General features: G+C 28.4%; 1 protein-coding gene across 1 annotated transcript; it reads right to left on the reverse strand.

The window, feature by feature from the left end:
• Positions 1–4,623: 4,623 nt before the first annotated feature.
• Positions 4,624–6,623, reverse strand: LOC120083746 (uncharacterized). Its single transcript, XM_039039601.2, has 3 exons — positions 6,119–6,623; positions 5,913–5,978; positions 4,624–4,897 (listed from the first exon to the last, which is right to left on the reverse strand). Exons 1-3 carry the CDS (start codon positions 6,465–6,467, stop codon positions 4,782–4,784), a joined length of 531 nt encoding a protein of 176 aa, XP_038895529.1. The 5' UTR covers positions 6,468–6,623; the 3' UTR covers positions 4,624–4,781.
• Between the last annotated feature and the right edge of the window lie 4,668 nt (positions 6,624–11,291).

Raw genomic sequence — 11,291 nt, forward strand, 5'->3', positions numbered from 1 at the left:
AATTGGGTCAAATTAATTTTACTCAATCCAATGCTTGTGATGAAAATATGTAGCATCATCGAAATTCACCAATTTATGTCTTCAACTTCAATCTGCAGACACATGTCAATTTCTAATTGGTCCAAAAATTCAATTATTTGTAATTTTACCATTAATTTAGTGAATGACGTGACAATTTGTGATTGATTCAAAATTTATCCTTCAACACATATATTCGCCTTTACTTCAATATTTTGCATACCCTGTTAGATAATACTTAACTATGCAATATATCTTTTTTATATTTTTTATTGTCAATATGTTGTTGGGTAGGTGAAATTGACGTAAGCGATTGAAATTCATATAGTATCGCCCATTTCAATTACTTCAGTTATCACACGATATTTAACTGATTATAGAGTAGGTCTCAACATATTTGAGATAACAAAAAAAAAAAAAAAATTAAATTTTTTTTGTCCAAATAAAAAACATACATCTAAATCATGAGCTAAATATAGGATTTTCAGTTAAAAAAACCTCTAAAAAGATAGATTCGCAAATCGTAAATTATTCTTATTAACCCGTTTGATTTGTGGAAATAAGAACAGAGGATGAGAAATGATATTTTTCACCATTTGGTACAAGTTTTCAATCTTGGAAATGAGAATATCTTATTCTAAATCATTTCATATTTCTATCAATTGAGGTTTTTCATAACCACCTAAATAGGTGGATTTTTTCCATTTCAATGATTTTTCTCCCTCTCTTACTTTTTATCTTTTCATTTTATTTATTTTTCTTCTTTATTAACATTTGGTTAATTTATTTAATTTTTATAAATATAAACAAATTAAATTCATAATTAACATATATAGTTAAATTTTAATAATAATGCTAATATAATAATTTATTCTATTATTATGAATTAATATGAAAAACTATAATCTTTTTAAAAAATATGAATAATCTTAATTATATTTGCTTAAATCTCTTTTTATTGGTATTATATATTAACATCATAAATTATTTATTAAAATTATTAATTATTCTTTTAAAAAATATTAGTTACATAACTGATGATAAAATAAGTTATTTTTTTCAATTAAACAATCTTGTATACTTGTACTCTTAGTTTTAATCTATAATTATAGTTATTTTTTAAAAATTAAAAATATTGTTTGATGATTTAACATCAATTAGTTTATGTCAACTTCTTTTGTAATATAAGGCTTATAATTGACATTAAACAATTAACTAATTAACTCTTTGTTGAATGAGAACTTTTGGATTAATCACAAATTTCACGCCATTTACTAAATTAATGATAAAATTTCTAATCATCAAATTTGGGACCAATTAGGGATTGACGTGTGTCCCAAATTAAGGTTGAAGACAAATTCCAATGACGCCACGTGGTTTCTTCATAACCGTTGAATTAGATAAAATTAATTTGACCCAAATTGATATTATTATTTGAGTTAAAATCCAACTAAACCAAAAAATGGGCTGAATTTGACCCAAATATCAAATCAGGCCCAAATCCAACTCATCGAACCCAATGACCAGACCCATAAACCAACCAAGCCTAAGCCCACGAGACCCATCAAAGAACTTTTAAATAAAGGAGCTCTCCTCATTTGTGGGGTCAGCAACTCTACACTCGAGGACTTAGAGACACTTGAAGACTGAAGTCTATTGAATATATAAGCATTCTTCCAAGAGTCTAAGCTCAAGAACATCACATGTTCCGCTTCTATACATCAAACGTACGCATTGAACCGAGAGAGAATCAGAGAAACAAATACTAGAGATCGAACCATATTGCATTAAATGAACATCAACACCAACACCAACCCAAGTTCAACTCCACGAAACAAGTTTCTCCAGAAGTCTCGTGCGAACACTGATCTTCCAAGAAGATCATAAGCTCAAAAGTTGATCATCCAAGAAGATCAACAAGTCCAAAGACCGGTCATCCAAGAAGATCATCAAATCTAAAGGATGATCATCCAAGAAGATCAACAAGCCCAAAAGTCGATCATCCAAAAAGATCATCAAGCCAAAAGGTCGATCATCCAAGAAGATTAACAAGCTCAAAGGTCGATCATCAAGCCTAAAGGCTGATTATTCAAGAAGTCAGCAAGCCCAAAAGTCGATAATCTAAGAATGTCAACAAGTCCAAAGGCCGATCATCCAAGAAGATCACTAGTTTAGATATTAAATTTTATTTTGAACGCATCAAAGAATTATATATTAAATATTGTACTTGCTATATTGAAATCAATATAAATACAAAAGTTCAAATTCCAAGAATTAAGTTTCTTCGGAAACCTCGTGCGAACACTCTTCAATTATCAAAACTATAGAAAAAAAGAAAGAAAATATATATTTAAATTAATTATCAATATCTTTAATAAAAACTGATAATATAGATGTGCAATATAAAAAAATCTAATTTATAATAAATATATTAAACTAGAGGGTGGACGAGTAAATCTAATTATATTTTAATGGCTTAAAATTGATTTAATAACTTAATGTAATAAAAATAAATTAGCAAACAAAAATTAATTATTGAAATTAATTTTTATTAATTTATACTTTTCCATACATAACCAAACATCTTAATCAGAAAAAAATGTTTTTTTTAAAAAAAACTCATTCTTATTTAAATATTTTTTTTATAAAAATGATTTAAATACACTTGAAAATATATTTTGAGTGATTGTGAAACATTTCCAATTTCTTCCAAAATAACTTAATTTTTAAATTAAATACTTGAAAATGTATTTCAAACGCATTCTTAGTAAAGAACCAACCATTTTAAGCTGAATTTTCTCTTTTTAATATTATAATTTATTAGCACTGTTATATTTCCTTTTCACTTTCATAGTTTAGAATTGATAGACAATGGCTTATAAAAAATGTTGGTCATTTATATTCATACATTCAACAACAATCTAGTGTTGCATTAGATAAAATCACTCCAAAGTTTGAAATTTTGATTAAAAAAAATAGATAAAATTAGATTTTACACCTGAAGTTATACAATTTAGCTATTATTTTCATTTTATGGGTTTGATAAATGTGAAATATAAAAGTTTAAATGATTAGAGTATCTAAGAACAACAACCTTCAATTTCTCATGAGAGGTTTGAAACCGATTGTCAAATATATTGATAAAAAAAAAAATATTCGTGAGGTGAAAGATGAGGAGAGGGCAACTATTAGAAAAAAAAGATTATTAAGACGTTTATCTTATCCAAATTCATATTTGTTCTTGAGTATCAAAATTTATAATTGTTATAGTAACAATAGTTTTGGCGTCTATGAGTATCAACAAAATTATGTTTAATTTTTTCATGGCCGCCATCTCCCCATGTGTTTCTTATGATCCAATATGATTTATCTGATCCTAATTCAAATGAAATTAAATAAATGATATTTAATTGTTAATTAATTAATATTATTAATTTAATATATATATATATATATATATATATATATTAAATGAGACTTGATGTATATATATTAAATTAATGAAAATAATATTATTAATAAAGGAGTTATTAGGCATTAGAAGAAGCGAGCTCCTTTATTATTAATATTATTTTCATTAATTTAATATATATACCTCAAGTCCCATTTAATATATATAATTAATTAATTAATTAATTAATAATAGTTATAACTCTCCTCCTCCACATCTCTCACGTATAGAAAAAACTTGCAGAGGGGAATACCAATTAAGACATCACTCTCATTTCTCTCATTCAAGAATTCTCAGTAATTCTCTTCCCTTTCTAAAAAATAAAAGATCTGTTCCTTGTCGGAGGAATTCTATTCATTTACTGCTAAGGTAAAAAGGTAAAAAATCGACCATTGCTAAATAAAGTATCGATGTTGGAGGAGTCAAATTTTGCGTTTAATTAGGGATTGAAAATCAGATGATTTTCAAGTTCTATGTATGAAACTATGATTTTCAAGTTCTATGTATGAAACTTATTCAAATTTACTACAAATCCATCCATTGGTCTTTGCATACATCAACATTCAAAAAAGAGAAGAAAAGAGAAGAGAAAACGCGAGAGAGAGAGAGACTGTGTGGCGGCGACGGCAAGCGGCAATGTTGGAATTGGAAGACAGAAACTGCCAAGTGAAGAAGAATGGTAACAATGGGGATGCCAAAAGAACTCCAACTTCGATAATTATTTTATTTAGGCCGCAATAATTTGATTTCTATTTTTTTAAAATTTGTATTTATTTTCTTACCATCTCATAGTTTTAATAATTTTTTTATATAAACATTTAAATTAGTAGATAATTTTCAAAAATAAAAATAAAATTCTGAATATTTTTTTTATCTTTCAAAATTTGACTTTAAATTCTAAAATTAATGTAAACAAAACATGAAAATGAATAAACGAATAATATTATAAGCATAATTTTTAAAAACCAATAAATGTCTACGATAACGTTTTATTATATTTAAAAATATTTTCAACAATTTTAATCTTTAAAACAATTTTATTTTATAATTATAATAATAATTATTTATTATTAGTTTTTCAAATACAACTTTTGATTGCAGTGTATTATATGATCTCAAACTTAATTTCTAGAAATACATGATTTGCATGTGGCTAAAAGGATACTCATATAAACAAAGGAGGAAGTAATAAAAATCAAGTCATGTGTAACAAAATGAAATTTTCTCTTAGGAAATTAGAACGGACTTAACAAAAAGTAAGCTCTAATTAGAAATAAAGAAAGACTAACTAAATTAAAATCAAAAGGAAAACCTATAATGCTGAAAGCAACAAAGCCACAAATGAGGAAGCAGCCGCAAAGCCATAGTCAATGCCATAAGTTGGATTGTTACTCCTGCTTGAGCTGTCTGGTTTGCTGGGAGAAGAACCTGAATTCAATTTACAACATTGTAATTAATTAACAAACAAACACGAAGAAAAAAAATGAAAAAATAAAAAAATTTCCCACCTTCATTTTTTTCTATCAATTTTTTATTTCAATAAAATAGTACAATTTCAAAATATATAATTAAAATGTTAAATTTTCATAATTTGTAAAAATTAAAATTTAACAACTAGAATATCCTATCTTAATATTTAGAGGAACAACAAATAAATATATATAATAAAGGGGGACACGGGCGGGAGGGGGTTTCCATAATTCCCTGGCCCCGATCCCGAATTGTAAATGGAGAAAAAATTTTCCACTCCTTCCTCCATTTTCTATAGGACTTTGACCCACAGATTATTTGGACATCTCTATATAATATGTCTCAAAATTAACAAATTTTTAAACTATAAAAATATATAATAGATCAATCAACTATTTAAAGTGTGTTTAAATTTATTTTCTAAATATTTAAATAAATATTTATAAGTAAAAAAAATATTTATAAATAATAAGAAAGTCAATCCAAACAATCCTATCTATTCTAGCCAACCTAAATTTGGAAAAACATTAGGCACAAAGTTAAATCCATTCCACACATTGCAAAGTTGAGATACTAAAACTTTTAGTTTAATAATAATAGTAGTAAAACAAGCCCGATTTTGATTTAAACTTCAATTCCAACAATCAAAACACTCAATAAAATGTTAAGATTGGACGGAGAAAAGAACATAAAAGTAGAACCATAATGAATCAATTAAAACCTTAAAATTATATGAAATTGACACTCAATAAATTTTAAATAAAAATTTTAATTTCCTCACAGGTAACTAATAATTTACACAAAATTCAACTAAAATACACCAAAATATAATTAATGATTAATACAAAATTCAGCAACAAAACACTCAAAATTGTGCACAAATTATCCAATAAAACACACAATTCATTGTCAGATTTTTGGCACTAACATAGTCATAAAATAATTATATAAAAAGACGATCATAGAAATTTACCATCGGAAGTTTTAGGGGCTGGAGGAGAAGGAGGTGCATCCGTTGAACCGGTCGATGGCGGGCCGGCTAAAAATTTGGGGGAAAAACAAAATACGAAGGTCACTTAAACGACGTCGTATACTGGCTCAAATTATTTTAATTGCATAATAAAAATGGAAAGGGAATTCGGTGAAGTTAAAAAAATCAGCGGAGAAATTGAAGTTCACCATGGTGGTTGCAGGCAGAAATATCAACATCGGCGGCACCGCAAGCCTTTGGAAGCTTCAAGGCTTGGCTCTGCGTAACATTCAGAGACTTCAACATTTCCGCATTGTTAAAGAAAGAGCAGAGGCACGGAAGATCGCCGGCCAGCATCTCCTTTAACGGCAAACAGCACACCGGCAACGGATTTTCTGGCAACTTGATGAACGGTTGACATGGAAGAATCTTCTGCATACACGGCGGAATTAAGTCCGAGTCCATTCCTTTGAAGAAGTTGCCGAGATGTTGAGAAAATCCGAAGAAAATCCGAGAAGAAATCAAGAGGAGGAACGCGAAGAATCTCCGCGATGCCATTGTTTCCGGTACTGTGAAGACCTAAATTCTTCGATTGAGGAGATGAAAATGAAGGATTCCGATTGTGAAATCCTTCGTTATATGTTAGAGCGGAAATTAGGGATAATTATTAGGGTTTGATAGTAATGAGTGGTTATTTATAGGGTGGTTCAGATTCAGAACACGCCTTCTTTCTTGCCATTGCCTCAACCGTTTAGCGCGGCGGTTACTGTTTTCAGGTCATTTCAGTAATTCAGTATTTTGGATTTTATGTCTAGTCCCTTGAGTTCCCCGATATTGTCAATAAGCCCCGGTAATTTCTTTTTGGGTTGTCCAGACAAATGACAAATTTCAAAGTTTATTATGAAAAAATAGCAAATTGTTTTCAAAATTTTGAAAACAGCCAAATGAAATTAAATATAAAAGATAATAATTGGAAATTGCTCCTAGCTAGCCCCAAACCCATGACATTCAAGAACTTGAAGGAAGCAAGTTTTAAGAATTAAACATTCAAAAAATAACAAATGTAAATAATTACCATGCTAAACAATGAATCTGAAAAATGTCAAATCTATATCGATTGTGAATTATTATTATTTTTTAAATAGGTATTGTAATTAAAGTGCAGGGTGGGAAAATCGAACCTCAAATCACGAAATTGATAATATGAACATTACTCTTGTTGGCTCTATTGTGAGTTATTATCCCCTTGAACAAGGCATGCATTTAAAACAATAACAATAAAAACAAAACCCTAAAATCTAATCTCAACCATTGCCAAATCAAAAGATAAATGACACTCCTCATCCCTTTTATCCAACAACCTATCCGACCATCAACATGACGAAAAAAATCATTTTTTTCTCCTTTTTTGTGATCGCAACACAAAATCAAGATTGGGAAAATTTTCTTCCTTATCAGCACCCCAAAATCCACCCGAAATAGTAGAGAAACACCTGTCGACAAGTAATCTAACCACAATCTTTTGCATTCTCAACTATAATTTTCTCTAAAACTCATTTCTCCATTCAAAATACTTCTTTCAGAGAGGAATGGCAAATATAACCTATCACTATAGCCGAATAAAATTGATAGTACCCACAACCTTCTCCATAGATAAACGAACCTAAAACCTTTCCCAATCTTTTTTTTTGCACATCCACTGTAACGTGTTATGCACATATTTTGTCCTAGATTTTTGTGGTATGAATGAATGATGAACCAAAATTTTTAGAAATGATATATAAAGAGTTTCTTTATTTTTTCAAATATAAATAAAGATTTATCTACTCGTTATTTAAAATATAGGAATAAGATTGTATTTTTAAACTAATTTTAATCTTTACCGAAATTAAATAAATATTTTATATATAAAATATTATCTCCTACTTTCTATTCCAAAGCATAAATGAATTATACATCTATTTATAACCAATTTTTAACTCATAAATTTAAAATTAATCAACCATTCAAATGAATTCAAGAAGGATTAAAGTTATGAAAAAAGAGAAAATTGAAGGAAGAGCAAGAGTCGATGAAAGGTTGAGAGCGGCTGAAAAAACAAGCAATCAAAGGACTATCACTTCGTTCCTACTAACTTATTATTCAAATATAGTGTATTGTGCTCAAAACATCGCAGAGGAGGATCTTATCCTACTAACTCATTATTCAAATATACTCGAACTCGAGCTAACAAAAGAAGGCATGCTCAACAACTACACATATATCATTTTGGGGACAATTCGATAAAACCGACATCAACCACAAAATATCCTTATCTTCAACAATCATAATTAGATTAGAATTGTTGAAACCATCACAGGACATTACCAACTGAGATATAGTTAGATTGTCCAAGGGAAAAAGCTTATCTTGTATACGTTTCACAAATTGGTGAAAGGATGAGTTTTGTCGGAATATATGCTTCAACAACAAAAAAAAATCATGATAATGAGAAGTTTTATCTCATGTACCATTAGACAGAAGTTAATTTGTTACGAAATCGTAGTAAAAATAGCAACTAAACAAGAAAGCATGACAAACCAAAATTGAATTCTAAACGATAACACACTTTTTTAAAAAAATTCTGATTAAGAAAGATTTAGATTGATTTAAATTTGATAAGAATATTAAAATTCGAAATTAATAACAAAAAATTGAAAATTTGAAAAATATGAAAAAGATAAAATTAATTTGATAATAATATGCAGAAAATAATGAAAAAGATATTTAGATAGAATCAAATCTAATAACAAACATTTAAAAATACAAAAAATGTTTATGAAAAAGTGAAATTGAAAATTGGCTTGAACAAATCATGCAGGATTTTAGAATTTAAATTTAAATTTTGGAGAAAATCAGTAGGTTTTTGTTAATCATTATTAATTCAAAAGGTAGTTATATAGAATCTAATTTACTAATATAAAATATTGAATTCAAATATGGTGAGAAAAATCAGGTAGGGTCATTAATTGTAATTTTATTGAATCAATTAGACAACAATTTGATTAAGCATTGACAATTACAAGGTATCCTTACATCCTTACTTTAGCTACAACATAGGGACAAAATAGGAATTTGTTTAGAAAATATTCCACATGTGATCCATACGTGATTTGCCAAAAATCATATAATTTTTCGATTTTGACATTTTTCCAAACGGAACCTAAATCGTGCCTACATATCCCAATCCTCAATCTTTTTCATCCTTACTCTTTTGCTCTAATTTATTTATTTATTTATTCTATCTCATTTCAATAATTATAAATTTAGTTTGAAAAATGGTCAGAAATAACATTCAAATGTTTTATCTTTCTCGCTCTATCTCAATCGAGATCAACTATCAAAATTTGGATGAAAAATTAACTTTTTTATTTGATTGATTGTTGTGAATTTTCTCTGTAAAATTTCGTAAGATTAACATCGAGATTCTACTAAATTTTCCAAAATAAACACCGAGATAAAATGGTGCTAGTTTTGAAAGATGAAAACTTTTAAGTGCTAATTTTAATAATTTCTCATTTATTTGCTCAAGTTTGAGAGAAACGATGGTAAAGTAATCTTACCATTACTTTAAACATATATCTCCAACAAAATATCAGATGTTTAAATCCGCCCAACCTAAGAATATTGTTATACTAATGTATCCTCTGCCCTTTTTATCATTCCTTGGATAATACTAATGATCTTCTCATCTTATCCCTCCGCATAAGAAATTTAAATACATCCTTTGCAGTAATATCATTGGTGTGACTCTTTGGTTCATTTGGTTGACGTAGCACAATAAAGTTTTTGCTTTCCTCTAACCTCACCATTAATTTGCTCTCTTTGTTTTCACATCTGTGAAGCTAATATACATACAGTATCTGCCAAACCTACAACTTATTATTGTACACATATGAGATTGTATGTTTAGTTTGGATACCCTGAAAGGTTTCCAATAATTTGTTCTTTCAGAATTCATTTATTTTTTTTCAAGGTGGTTTTGAATAACAATATACATGATAAGATAAATTGTAAAAGATAATGGAATTGTACAGGTCTTTTTTAGTACAAAGGTTGTTAATTACTGCTTAACTAAATTCACTTATATGTTTAAATAACAACTTTCACTTACTACTAGTATGAAGTCTACAATAACGCGAGTCAAGCCAAAATGCTAATTTGGACGTAAGTGACCAAGATATAGCCTTTTGATTGAACCGAACCAATATTGAAGACACAAACATTCCACCAAATCTTCTTTTTCAACCTTCAAAGTTCTTCCCTCCACTTTAGTTCAAATATGATACACGTTTTAGTTATTGAGAGAATTCAATTACGAATATGAACAAGCAATAGGTGGATACGTGGTTTGGAGATATGGAGAAATTAGGGTTTGTTATTCGTTCTTCAATTTATATATCTTAGTATAGTTTGTGTGTCTTATTTTTATTAAAAAGGCCAAAAGGAACAGTCCTTTGGGATAACAAAAAGGACAAGCAGATGCAGATGGGCACTGCCTTTCAGGTAGTGCCGGCAAGGCCATCCCGCCGGCCGTCGTCTAAAACACCCATCATTCAATATCTTTTAAAATTTTAATTTAATACCCATTTTTGTGATGATATATTAAATTACTATTTTTTTAATTCTCTTTTGACATTTTTTTCTATATGTGAAAATTATCCATCATTTAAATAGTTTGACATTTTTTTTATTTATGAAAATTATCCATCATTCAAATAGTTTGACATTTTTTCTATATGTGAAAATTATTCATAATTTTTTTCTATAATATTTAACAACAATTTAGTTAGGTTGTATTTGATAATTATTTAGGTCTTATTTGAACTATTTGATTTTTGGTTTTTTGGTTTTTAAAAATTTAAGTTTATAAATTTGTACATTTATTAATTATGTTTTGCTAATATTTGCAAAAAGCAAACAAAAATTTGAAAACTTAAAAAAGAAAAATTTTGTTTTTAGAATTTGGCTATAAATAATTCAAGTTGTTATGGGTCATTTTCGGATCAGGAATCTCAAATTCGGGAAGACGCGAGGGATGTAAGAAACAGGTCGATGGACCAAGATAGGAAGAAAAGGAGAGGCGTTGGTTAAAAAGCCCAACTTGTCCGCCTCGAGGCCTCGGCTGAGGTCGAGGTAAGTTAGGTTGTTTGACCCAACTTGCTCACCTCGGCTTCGACGGGCCAAATTGTAAGCTCTAAATTTCTACTATTTATTTTTGAGTTAAGTTAAGTTTCAATATCTCATTTGGTGATTAAACAACGAAAGTATCTTAAATGAATTTTAGGATTGGAGTAAGAGAATTTTATCCCAAATATTATATGTAGTTAAAATGGTAAAGGG

The sequence above is a fragment of the Benincasa hispida genome, chromosome 8 (assembly GCF_027475165.1).
Source record: "Benincasa hispida cultivar pf3 chromosome 8, pf3_genome.v1.1, whole genome shotgun sequence".
Classification (NCBI taxonomy): domain Eukaryota; kingdom Viridiplantae; phylum Streptophyta; class Magnoliopsida; order Cucurbitales; family Cucurbitaceae; genus Benincasa; species Benincasa hispida.

Excerpts from the sequence above, each read along its gene's own strand:
- LOC120083746 (XM_039039601.2), bottom strand. The coding sequence starts at position 6,467 with ATGGCATCGCGGAGATTCTTCGCGTTCCTCCTCTTGATTTCTTCTCGG. Across the intron at positions 5,979-6,118 it reads TTCTGCCTGCAACCACCATG|CCGGCCCGCCATCGACCGGT; the intron begins GTGAACTTCAAT and ends CCAAATTTTTAG. Across the intron at positions 4,898-5,912 it reads AGCCCCTAAAACTTCCGATG|GTTCTTCTCCCAGCAAACCA; the intron begins GTAAATTTCTAT and ends AATTGAATTCAG.